General features: G+C 44.5%; 1 protein-coding gene across 1 annotated transcript in view; it reads left to right on the forward strand.

Moving 5' to 3' along the window:
- LRRC27 (leucine rich repeat containing 27) overlaps positions 1 to 13,392 on the forward strand; it is a 67,350-nt gene that overhangs the window by 2,524 nt on the left and 51,434 nt on the right. Inside the window, exon 3 of the mRNA XM_075842373.1 lies at positions 1,877 to 2,007. Within this exon, the coding sequence (XP_075698488.1) occupies positions 1,877 to 2,007 (131 nt within the window). The remainder of the gene's footprint in view (positions 1 to 1,876; positions 2,008 to 13,392) is intronic.

Here is a 13,392-nt window from a genome sequence, read left to right on the forward strand (position 1 = left end):
TACTGCAGCCAAATCCCTGTAATCGCCTCACCATTGGGGGTTTCCCTATTTGGATGACCCTTATAAGACTCAATAATGAAGAATTATACATACAAGCTGTCACGGCGCAGGGTGTGGACCCACTGGGCCGTACCGCGTAGCGGGGTAACAGCTGGCCAACAATGTACAAAACAATGTCTATAGTTCTGAACGGGAACCTGAGGCAATGTAGACAGTGGCAGGAGCACGACTTGACTTTCACAGCAGGTAACGCCGCGGATGCGGCGGAAGACACGTCTTGACTTTCACAGCAGGTAAAGATAGCACGGGATACAGGGTACAGGCAGCAGGAATGGGTAACACTGGGAACTGGAAAACACTGGGAGACCTTTAGCAAGATAAACTAGGGTATACAACAACGCTCAGGCAAGGAAACAGTGGGCAGGGCACCTTATTATAGTCCAGCAGCCATTTGGGCTGATAATGATGTTAGGCAGCTGGACGCATACTGGCCCTTTAAGGCCATGCACGCGCGGGGGGGTGCGCGCCCTGCGGGACACAGTCCGAGGACCCGGAAGAGAGTGCCGGCGTCTCCCTGGAGGGAGCGAACGCTGAGAAAAGAGACGTCCATGGCCGGGATCGTCAAGAGGTAAGTCGGAACGACGACCCCTGGCCATAGACGTAACACAATCATATGAAAATACAGCACTAATATGAATGCACAAAATGCATAATTTCCGCTCCATATTGCTTATTGCTTGCCGTACTTGTTCCTTATTGATTTAGGTTTTCTCCGTATTCTTTCAGTATGGCTTCATGATGAATGTAGGCAGTAGAAGCACTTGCAGTAGAATATACAGCTTCACATGGAAACCAAATGGATAGTTTATACGGATCAGTAGGGATGAAGCAGTTTTATTAAGTTTCCGTTTACTTTTATTGGGAAAACTCGGCTTACATACTGGATCCGATGGAGCCTACTGTGGACTATGTACAGAAATCCCACCGTATAACCATACGTTGGTGTACATAGCTCCAGAGCCTTATATGAGCTCTGTATTTGGGACTATCCCTGCATGGAAACTTTGTTGCAGAAATATCTTGCAGATACAAATCATAGTTGTCTGCGTCCTACAATGCTGGCTTATAGATCTAAATCCATCATGATGAGTTTATAATGTTTGGCTGTAGCTGGTGACAGGAGAGTTTGATGGAGGTTGAGTTTATGCTGTAACTCATGTGGATGGAGTGAACATTACTGTGACACGGACCTGATCCTTGAGTAAATGTATATTGTGCATTGCTCTGTTACTATAACACAGAGTACAACGCCCCTAATGGGACAATACTGCACGTGTCATTGCTGATGTGTGGTTAATACGGTGCTAGCCAACCAGTCTTCTACCATTATTCAGTCCAGTCAGTACTAGTTCTCCTTGGTGCAGTTCAGACCTCATGTTTAACAAATCTTCCTGCTCCTGCATTACTTGTGTTATATACTAATCTACTGAAAAGAAAGCAAATAGTATGTCATAATGACCTTATTGTCTTTGTGCACTCCTTCGATGGGGGCCTGGCTGCTGAGACCCCCCCCCCCTCCCCCACACTGTTGCTGATAGAAAGGTGCAGAAGCGTTCATCTGAGTGTCCTGCACCTTCGTTTCAGTGACGGCGGGGGTCTCAGATCCCAGACTCCCACCGATCCAAATTTCTGATATGTGTCTATGACATATGAAAACATTTTTGAAAATGCAGTTACTCTTTAACTAAGGTGCTCATTACAACAACAATGCAGCTCAGTCCATTAGGATTTTGCAGGTATTTGTATTTGCTTTTACAAAAGCATTTTAACTAAGAAATTCAAGTTTGAAATGTATAAACGTGTATTTTATTTTCAGAGCATGCATCTTGAGGGTAACGCATTGTGTTCCCTTCCTGAGAATTTCTTCCTACATCTGCAGTACCTTGTTTGGTTGGACCTCCGAAACAACGAGATCACAAGTTTACCAAGTTCGATAGGAGGACACAGGTACATTTTATATGTAAGCAAGCAGTTGTATTAAGACAAACATGACTCTTTTATTTGTATTGTGTCATCAACATCAGTTGATCATTGGGGCCAGGCACACATTTGCTTTGCAGTAGCCGATAGAGGGGACATGCAATATGACATGGCATCCATTCAAATTAATTGGTGACCATGTAATAAGTGGCTGGGCCGAGTTTGAGAAACACTTAGTCCTAGCAGATTTATACTTATAAAGGAGTTTTAGAGGATAACCCGCTCTATAAGGGTATGTTCACACGCAGAGTCAAAAACGTCTCAAAATATGGAGCTGTTTTCAAGGGAAAACAGCTCCTGATTTTCAGAAGTTTTTTGAGCAACTCGCGTTTTTCGCTGCGTTTTTGGAGCTGTTTTTCAATAGAGACTATGAGAAAACGGCTCCAAAAAGTCCCAAGAAGTGTCCTGCACTTCTTTTGACAAGCCGTAATTTTACGTGCAGTCTTTTGACAGCGACGCGTAAAATGACAGCTCGTCTGCACAGAACATCGTAAGACCTATTGCAAGCAATGGGCAGATGTTTGCCGATGTATTGGAGCCGTCTTTTCAGGCGTAATTTGAGGCGTAAAACGCCTTCATTGCGTCTGAAAAGAGGTCGTGTGCACATACCCTAACATCCATATGCCTTATGACGTACATTTGAGACAACAAGACACCTTTAAAGGGGTTTTCCAGGTTCTGACAACTGATGACCTATCCACCGGATAGGTCATCAGTAGATGATCTGTGGGGGTCCGACACCCGACCCCGCACAGATCAGGTGCCTCCGTGCACTGGACGTACATGCCGGAAGCAGTTAGCTCCGGTGACGGAATAGCGACCGAGCTGCAGTACTGCAGCTCTGCTCCTATTCAAGTGAATAGGAGCGGACCTGCAGATCTGCAGCACGGCCACTATGCAATGGTCGGAGCCAACTGCTTCCGGGCTTCGTTCATAGCATTATGCACCACAACGACCCGCGCCGATGACATACTGATGACCTATTTGGTGGATAGGTCATCAGTTGTCAGAAGCTGGACAACCCCTTTAATTTTAGTATTTTTCGGATAAGCACTCATGAGATGTGGTACATATGCCCTTGTATAGTTGGCACCAATTCAACTGGGAGTTTTAGGAAATCACTTTGGTACTGATCACCCTCAACACACTGGTGGAGAGTAGAATTTATGATTCTGTCAATCACAGCAAGTAGCTCAGGCCCTTAGGGTACGTCCACCTGTAACATAAACACTGTGGCATTTACGACCGGATGATTTTTGCAGAAACTCTGCAGAGTATTACAGTAGCAGCAAAGTGGATGGGACTTGAACAAATCTCATCCGCACGCTGTGGAAAAAATATGCAAAGTAAAAGTGTGGAAACCTACTTGTAGTGCTGATTCTCAATCTGCAACATGTCAATTTCTTTTGCGAAAAGATTCCGGAGTGTTTACGCCACGTGTGGATGTACCCTTAACCCCTTCCCGCTCCTGGACGTACTATTAGGTCATGGCAGCTGTATCGTTCGCGCTCCATGACCTAATAGTACGTCTCGGGAGTAACGGCCGTTTCGGCCGTCCTCCCGACACATACAGGAGCTGTGGCAGCTGCTGTCTTGTTCAGCAGCTGCCGCAGCTCCTACAGCGGGGACCGATCGCTGTGTCCCCGCTGATTAACCCCTTAAAAGCCGCGTTCTATAGAGATCGCGGCTTTTTAGGGGTTAAGCTGCCATCGCCGGCCTGCTACGCGATAGCGGCCGGCGATGGTGACTATGGCAACCGGACACAAACAATGGCGTCCGGCTATGCCATAGACGGAAGCGTAGTGGGTCCTGACAACGTCAGGACCCACTATGCTTGCTGTCAGTGAGTAGCTGACAGTTCTAATACACTGCACTACGCATGTAGTGCAGTGTATTAGAATTGCGATCAGGGCCTCCTGCCCTCAAGTCCCCTAGTGGGACAAAGTAATAAAGTTAAAAAAAAGTTAAAAAAAGATGTGTAAAAATAAGAAAATAAAAGTTTTCAAAGTATTAAAAGTAAAAAATCCCCCTTTTTCCCTTATCAGTCCTTTATTATTAATAAAAATATATAAACAAACAAACAAATAAACTATACATAATTGGTATCGCCGCGTCCGTAACGGCCTGAACTACAAAATTATTTCGTTATTTATCCCGCACGGTGAACGCCGTAAAAGAAAATAATAATAAACCGTACCACAATCACAATTGTTTGGTCACTTCACCTCCCAATAAATGGAATAAAAAGAGATCAAAAAGTCGCATGTACCGAAAAATGGTCCTGATCGAAACTACAGTTCGTTACACAAAAAATAAGTCCTCGCACGGCTTTATTGATTGAAAAATAAAAAAGTTCTGGCTCTTAGAATAAGGTAACACAAAAAGTGAATGATTGTTTACAAAACGTATTTTATTGTGCAAACGCCATAAGACATAAAAAAAAACTATAAACATCTGGTATCGCCGTAATCGTATCGCCCCGCAGAATAAAGTGAATATGTCATTTATAGCGCACGATGAACGCTGTAAAAAAAAAAGAATAAAAAAACAATAGTAGAATTGCTGTTTTTTAGTCACCACGCCACCTAAAAATAGAATAAAAACTGATCAAAAAGCCGCATGCACCCCAAGAAAACTACAATGGATTCCTCAAGGGGTCTAGTTTCCAAATTGGGGTCACTTTTGGGGGGTTCCCAATGTTTTGGCACCACAAGACCTCTTCAAACCGGACATGGTGCCTAATAAAAAAGAGGCCTCAAAATCCACTAGGTGCGCCTTTGCTTCGGAGGCCGCTCCTTCAGTCCATTACCGCACTAGGGCCACATGTGGGATATTTCTAAAAACTGCAGAACCTGGGCAATACGTATTAAGTTGCGTTTCTCTGATAAATCCTTTTGTGTTATAAAAAAAATGGTATAAAGAGGATTTTCTGACAAAAAATAAATGTAAATTTCACCTCTACTTTGCTCTAAATTTCTGTGAAACACCTAAAGGGTTCATAAACTTTCTAAATGCTGTTGTGAATACTTTGAGGGGTCTAGTTTCTAAAATGGGATATTTGATAGGGGTTTCTAATATATGGGCCCCTCAAAGCAACTTCAGAACTGAACTGGAACCTAAAAAAATAAATAAATGAGGCAATACTTCGCTTCTTACATTATACTGATAATGAGCCGTGCCCACCCCGAGATGACCCCAGTTTTGACCGTTTGTATAAACGGAGACCCCTATTAGACCGTTCCAGTGCCTGGTTTTCCCAAGCATTCACCCCCGAGAAGTGTATTTCTATTGATGAGTCCCTGGTACATTTTAAAGGGAGGGTTCAATTCCGCGAGTACCTGCTGGGTAAGAGGGCAAGGTATGGCGTGAAGATGTATAAGCTGCGAGAGTGCATCAGGGTATACCTACAGGTTTAGGATATATGAAGGAAAGGCCACCCCCAAACCAGACTGCATCCTGGACTACAATAGGTACATGGGAGGGATGGACTTGTAAGATCAAATCCTGAAGCCCTACAGCGCCATGCGGTGTGGTATAAGAAGCTGGCCGGGCACATCATACCGATGGCATTGTACAATGTGTACGTGCTACGTCGATGTGCAGGCCAGACGGGAACTTTCCTGGAATTTCAAGAGGTGATTATCAAGAACCTAATCTTTAGGGACCAAGAAGGGGGGGCACCCAGTACTTCTGGAAGCGAGGCCACACGCATCGTACCTGGGCGGCAACACTTTCCAGGAGAAGTTCCCCAAACTGGCAAGAAGGGAAAAAGTCAAAAGAGGTGCAAAGTCTGCTATAAGAGGGCGATAAGGGATGACACAATATATCAATGTGACACGTGTCCCGAATAACCAGAGCTCTGTATGATAGAGTGTTTTAAAATTTATCATACATCCCTTGGTTTATAATTTACCCCAATTTTACTTACCCTGATGCACTCCGCACAGCTTATCCCCCCTCGTCTTTCCCCTCTGAGCCCTGCTGTGTGCCCAGGCAGCTGATAACAGCCACATGTAGGGTATTGCCATACCCGGGAGAACCCACATTACAGTTTATGGGGTGTAGGTCTCCGGTCAAAATGCTCACTACACCTCTAGATGAATGCCTTAAGGGTGTAGTTTTTAAAACGGGGTCAACTGTACTGGTACTTCAGGGGCTTCTGCATACATGACTTCGCACTAGAAAATCCCCAGTAGGCCAAATGGTGGTCCTTTCCTTCTGAGCCCTCCCATGGGTCCAAACGGCAGTTTATCACAACAAATGGGGTATTGCGGCACTCAGAACGAATTGCGCAACAGAATGGGGTATTTTGTTTCTTGTGAAAATAAGAAATTTTCAGCCAAAACTACATATTATTTGAAAAAAATAATTTTGTTTTCATTCCCAGCCCAATTCAAATAAGTTCTGTGAAAAAACTATGGGGTCAAAATGGTCACAACACCCATAAATGAATTCCTTGAGGGGTGTAGTTTCCAAAATGGGGTCATTTGTGATTGGTTTCTATTGCTTTGATACCTCTGGGGCTCTGCAAATGCGACATGGCACCCGAAAACCAATCCAGCAAAATCTGGACTCCAAAGAACACACAGCGCTCTTTTCCTTCTGAGCCCTCCCATGGGCCCAAACAGAAGTTTATCACCACAAATGGGGTATTGCCGCACTCAGGACAAATTGGGCAACAAAATGGAGTATTTTATTTCTTGTGAAAATAAGAATTTTTGAGCTAAAATGACATATCATTGGAAAAAATATATATTTTTTTAATTCCCAGCCCAATTCAAATAAGTTCTGTGAAGAAACTATGGGGTCTAAATGGTCACATTACCCATAAATGAATTCCTTGAGGGGTGTAGTTTCCAAAATGGGGTCACTTCTGGTGGGTTTCCATTGCTTTGATACCTCTGAGGCTCTGCAAATGCGACATGGCACCCGAAAACCAATCCAGCAAAATATGGACTCCAACAAACATATAGCGCTCCTTTCATTCTGAGCCCTCCCATGGGCCCAAACGGCAGTTTATCACCACAAATGGGGTATTGCCACACTAAGGACAAATTGGGCAACAAAATGGGGTATTTTGTTCCCTGTGAAAAGAAGAAATTTTGATCACAAATGACATTTTATTGTAAAAAATGACATTTTTTTCATTTCACAGCCCAATTCAAATACGTGCTGTGAAAAAACTGTGCGGTCAAAATGGTAACAACAACATAAATGAATTCCTTGAGGGGTGTAGTTTCCAAAATGGGGTCACTATTGGGGGATTCCTACTGTTTTGGCACCTCAACACCTCTTCAAACCTGGCATGCTGCCTAAAATATATTCTAATAAAAAAGAGGACTCAAAATGCACTAGGTGCTTCTTTGCTTCTTGGGCTTGTGTTTTAGTCCACAAGCGCAGTAGAGCCACATGTGGGACATTTCTAAAAACTGCAGAATCTGGACAATACATATTTAGTAGTGTTTCTCTGGTAAAACCTTCTGTGTTACAGAAAAAAAATAGAATAAAATTGAAATTCAGCAAGAAAAATGAAATTTGCAAATTTCACCTCCACGTTGCTTTAATTCCTGTGAAATGCCTGAAGGGTTAAAAAACTTTCTAAATGCTGTTTTGAATACTTTGAGGGGTCTAGTTTTTAAAATGGGGTGTTTTATCAGGGTTTCTAATACATAGGCCCCACAAAGCCACTTCAGAACTCAAGAGGTACCTTAAAAAAAAGGCTTTTGAAATGTTCTTAAAAATATGAGAAATTGCTGTTTATGTTTTAAGCCTTGTAACGTCCAAGAAAAATAAAATAATGTTCAAAAAAAGATGCCAATCTAAAGTAGACATATGGGAAATGTGAACTAGTAACTATTTTGGGTGGTATAACCGTCTGTTTTACAAGCAGATGCATTTAAATTCTGAAAAATGCAATTTTTTCAAAATGTTCTCTAAATTTTGCAATTTTTCACCAATAAACACTGATTATATCGACCAAATTTTACCACGAACATGAAGCCCAATGTGTCACGAGAAAACAGTCTCAGAATCGCTTGGGTAGGTTTAAGCATTCCGACGTTGTTACCACATAAAGTGAAATATGTCAGATTTGAAAAATGGGCTCTGAGCCTTAAAGGGAATGTGTTGCCAGAAAAACATGTTGTTTTTTTTTAAATTAAACATTTAGTGTGTGGGTGATTAAACATTGTTCAAATTTTTTTTATTTTTTTCACGAGTCAGGAAATATTATAAATTAATTCTAATTTATAATATTTCCCATTTCTGGTCACTAGATGGAGCTATTCCCAAAATTGCAGCATTGCAAAATTGGGTAAAAAGCCCTCGCTCTAGTGAGCTCTCAGCATCCCCCCCCCTCCTTTATCCTGGCTAGTGCCGGGATAAACGAGGGGTTTGAACGGTGTAACCTCCTACACTGTGTGTCGCCATTTTTTGAGCTAACACACAGTGTAGTAGGTTTACATACAGTAGTAAACACACACAAACACGAACATACATTGAAATCTCTTACCTGCTCCTGCCGCCGCGGCTCCCTCCGGCCCGTCCGCTCCGTCTGCTGCCGCTGGTCCAAGTGCACAGGTCCGGAAGCCGCGACCGGAAGTAGTAATATTACTGTCCGGCCGCGACTTCCGGTCCACAGGAAAATGGCGCCGGACGGCGCCAATTTCAAATTGGACTGTGTGGGAGCGGCGCATGCGCAGTTCCCACACAGACGCCGTACACACAAGTGAATGGGACGGGAGCCGTTCGCAGTCCCTATGGGACTGTGGCTGCCGTATTCCATGTCTGTATGTGTCGTTAATCGACACATACAGAAATGGAACAAAAAATGGCAGCCCCCATAGGGAAGAAAAAGTGTAAAAATAAGAAAAAGTAAAACACAAACACACAAATAAATATAAACGTTTTTAATAAAGCACTAACATCTTTAACATATAAAAAAATAATTTGTGATGACACTGTTCCTTTAAGGCCAAAACTAGGCTGCGTCCTTAAGGGGTTAAGCAGCAGAGCATCGCCACTCCATCCCACCACTTTGGCATGCTGTTGTTATTGTGGGATGCTGTGTTAGCTTCATGCCAAATGTAATAGGACAGTCCAGAAAATATTATGCCATAAGGCTTGGGGGTCATCAAGGTTTTTTTTATGTTCCTCTTGGTTAGTAGCAGTTTTTCCTTGAAAATCCCAAGCCTTAGAAAAGAGATTAAATAGGTAAATCATGAGAACAAATAAATGACAGCAAAATTTGTCTGGTTTGCTATGTAAACATCTGGTATTAAAACTTTTTCTCTGTCACCCGAGGGCCTACGTAGACCTGGAGTCGGCCCTTTGTATTTGTTTATATGCGACTGTTTTTGGATTTGCTTTGTGTCCCAGTTGGAACTCTTTTGCATGAAAATTGAATCCCGCATATCTTTGATATTGGTAGACGACTATAAGCTTCACTTTTATAGTGAATGTCCATCCATATATACCATATTTTTTTTTTATCTAAATAGGTTCAAAATTCATGTTGATTAACCCCTTCTCGCCGCAGCAATTTTAATTTTTTTAAAGTTTCAATTTTTCCTCCCCGTCTTCCAATAGCGATAACTTTTTTATTTTCCGTCAACATAGCCGTATGAGGGTTTTTTTTGCGGAAGACTTGTCACCATTTAAGGTATTGTATAATGTACTAAATAAGTGCTTAATAAGAGGACAAAGATGGGGGCCTTCATTATACCCCCGGGCGGCAATGGCCATTATCGGCATCCTGCAATTGCATCAGGGGTGCAGTAGTGTGACAGAGGGGGCCCCCTCTGTCTAACGACTTAGATGCTGCAGTCAATAGCTATGTAAAAAAATATCAGGCCTAATAGTGCGATACTCACAGCAGTATCTTAGGGCATAGACGTCTAGTCATCCCAAATCTATAACCAAATCAGCATAGGTAACAAATAAAAATTAACCTTTGATAAAATCATTTAAATATATATGGGTACACATAAAAACGACTTATACAAAAGGCTAAATTAATCAACCATAAGATGCACGGCTAGCACGAGACACAAGTCGTAAGTCCAACCCTCAGAACCCCTTCATGAGGTAAAATACTAGCAACAACTACAACAACTGATCATCCGTGTTGCTAAAGCTCAGAATACATCAAACTTGAAAAGATGTAAATAAATGGGTAGCTCTTACCAGACTTCTTCCTAGGGCAAAATTAAACCGGATGTTGAGCAACAGGTAGCTCATGCCGGCAGAGTAGGTACAGGATAACTCTTCCTGGCAGGCTTAGGAACAAAGACTGTACACTGTACCTATCATCGCCCTAGCAGCTGAGGAGAAACAGGAGAGATATTAAGTCCTGTTGCTGACACTGTCCACTTAGTGGAACTGCCTGTCCCTACACTAAGCAGACCCTAAATAAGACACTAACAGTATTCCCAATGCATTTCTTCCCATATTCGGAACGGGACACATCAGGGGGTATGAAAAAACACATACAATTACTCCGGTACAGTGGAACTATAAAAGAGTGCAGTGAGGTTTAGCAAGTGAAAGCGGTCAGAAAAAACTATACTCCACACATCGGTGGGCTGCGTGATGTTATTGCAATGAGTCCAGCAGGGGTCACAGCAAAAGACCATGACCCTCTCACATTGTTGAGCAGCGTGGTACCTCAGATTAGCTTGTATATGGCACCCGATATACAAGCTAATCTGAGGTACCATGCTGTTCACCACTGTGAGAGGGTCATGGTCTTTTGCTGACCGCTGTATCACTTAGATGTATATATCACATACGATTAGCTGAGATATGGGAATGTTTATGAAGCGTAACAACTTATGCTGCATTATTTAACTCTGCCTGATGCATAATTTAACTGCAGATAATTATCCGTGCTCAGTCCTCTACATAGTGGTGCTCGAGTCTGATCCTGCAGTAAACACTTCCACTGGCTAATAAAAGATGAGAAAGTTAACGTGCAGACCCTTTATTACATGAATGAAAAAGACCTATCCACACTTTTGTGTGATCCCACAGTCGCATCGGTAGTTGTGGATGCCACAAATCTTTTTATTTTGGCCCTGGATTAGTTGTCTGTAGGGATATAGAGCTCCATGGCGGCTCAGTACAGGGGCGTAACACTATAGATGCAGGCTCCATGCCAGCCCATCACACCTTCCCCAGATTGTACATATAAAAGAAAAATAATCATTTCCCTGCTGTACTTCTATTCTCTGCAGGGGGTCCACCCCAGATCCCTTTTAGGCTGCCACATCAGGTGCCAGCAAAAGTCTGCGGCGTATACAAGGTCCTGACACCGGGCAGCATTCGGATATTATATGCAATGTAGCACACAATGTCCTGACGATGGACGTTGTGTGCTGTGTCAAATACAAGTTTCTGGTGTTGCCCGGGGTTGGGACCTCGTATGCGCCATGGCGCAGACCTTTGCTAGCACCTGATGTGGAACCGTGTCGGGCCCCCCTTCCCACCAGGCCTGGCCACGGTTGCACCCACTGTGACCACGATCGTTACGCCATTAACTCAGTGGTAATCACACTTGCCTTGCCACCCTGGGGTCCTGGATTTGAGCCCAACCAAGGGCAACATTCACATGGAGTTCGTATGTTCTCCCACTGTGTCTGTATGGGTTTCCTCTGGGTTCTCCAGTTTCCTGACAGGTTATGTAAAGGATCTGCCAGGCACAGCTTCGGGGTTAACTCCCATAATTAATCAGTCAGCACCTGAATCTACATCCCTGAGACTGACTCCAGCTTCCACCACTCAGGCTGGCAGGCTTAGGAGTGGGATAGCCTATCGCAACCTGGCCAGACTCAGCTAGCTCCCGCCCTCGGTCTATTTAAGCCTGCCCTTCCTGTCCCCCGGTGCTTGTGATTCTTTTCGTGTGGTTTCCTGGCCCAGCTACAGCTCCTTCTATTTTGATCCTGCTCCATACAGACCCTGGCTTACTGACTACTCTTCTGCTCTTCGTTTGGTACCTCGCACACTCCTGGCTTGACTCGGCTCGTTCACCACTCTGGTTGCTCACGGTGTTGCCGTGGGCAACTGCCCCTTTCCCTTGCTTGTATTCCCTGGTATGTTTGTCGTGTTTGTCGTGCACTTACTGAGCGCAGGGACCCAGTTGTACCCCGTCGCCTAGGGCGGGTCGTTGCAAGTAGGCAGGGACAGAGTGGCGGGTAGACTAGGGCTCACTTGTCCGTTTCCCTACCCCCCGTCAGTACATAATCACAAGCCCATACCTAGTCTACCCTGGTCCCTGACACCACTATGGACCCCCGTGAGACCCTGGCTCAGCAAATGCAGGGTCTCTCCCTACAGGTCCAGGCCCTGGCTCAGAGGGTCAACCAGCCTGATGCTACCTTGGTAGTTCCCCTCACCTCACCTCTTGAACCCCACCTCAAGTTGCCCGACCGGTTCTCAGGGGACCGGAGGGCCTTTCTCTCCTTTCGGGAGAGTTGTAGGCTTTACTTTCGTTTAAAGCCTCATTCCTCAGGTTCTGAGAGCCAGCGGGTGGGTATAATTATGTCCCAGCTCCAGGAAGGGCCCCAAGAGTGGGCCTTCTCCTTGGCTCCTGACGCCCCTGAACTTTCCTCCGTTGATTGTTTCTTTTCTGCTCTCGGACTTATTTATGACGAGACTGACAGGACTGCCTTTGCCGAGAGTCAGCTGGTGACCTTACGTCAGGGTAAGAGACCTGTTGAGGAGTATTGTTCTGACTTTAGGAAGTGGTGCGTAGCTTCTCGGTGGAATGACCCTGCCTTAAGGTGCCAGTTTAGGTTGGGTCTGTCGAATGCCCTGAAAGACCTGCTAGTTAGCTATCCCTCTTCTGACTCCCTAGACCAGGTTATGGCTTTAGCGGTACGACTTGACCGACGTCTCAGGGAACGACAACGTGAACGTTTATGTGTTTTCTCCTCCGACTCCCCCATGATGCCTCCCGAAGTTCCGTTGCTTCGTTCCTCCCCAAAAGACTCAGAGATACCTATGCAACTCGGGGCCTCCGTGTCCCCCCAACAACGTAGAGAATTCCGCAGGAAGAATGGTCTCTGCTTCTACTGTGGGGATGACAAGCATCAAGTGAACAACTGTCCTAAGCGTAAGAATGCAGCCAGAGAACTTCCGCGCCTAAGTGATCATCGGGGAGGTCACTTGGGCGCACAGGTATTTCCCGTAAATAGGAAACGTACTAAGATCTTGCTTCCCTTTCAGGTCTCTTTTGGTGGTAGGTCTGCTACCGGCAGTGCCTTCGTGGATTCAGGGTCCTCTACTAATATAATGTCTGCGGAATTTGCTATGTCTCTTGCTATGCCTCTGATTGATTTGCCTAAACCTGTCCCG

This window comes from Rhinoderma darwinii, chromosome 11 (genome assembly GCF_050947455.1).
Source record: "Rhinoderma darwinii isolate aRhiDar2 chromosome 11, aRhiDar2.hap1, whole genome shotgun sequence".
Taxonomy (NCBI): Eukaryota; Metazoa; Chordata; class Amphibia; order Anura; family Rhinodermatidae; genus Rhinoderma; species Rhinoderma darwinii.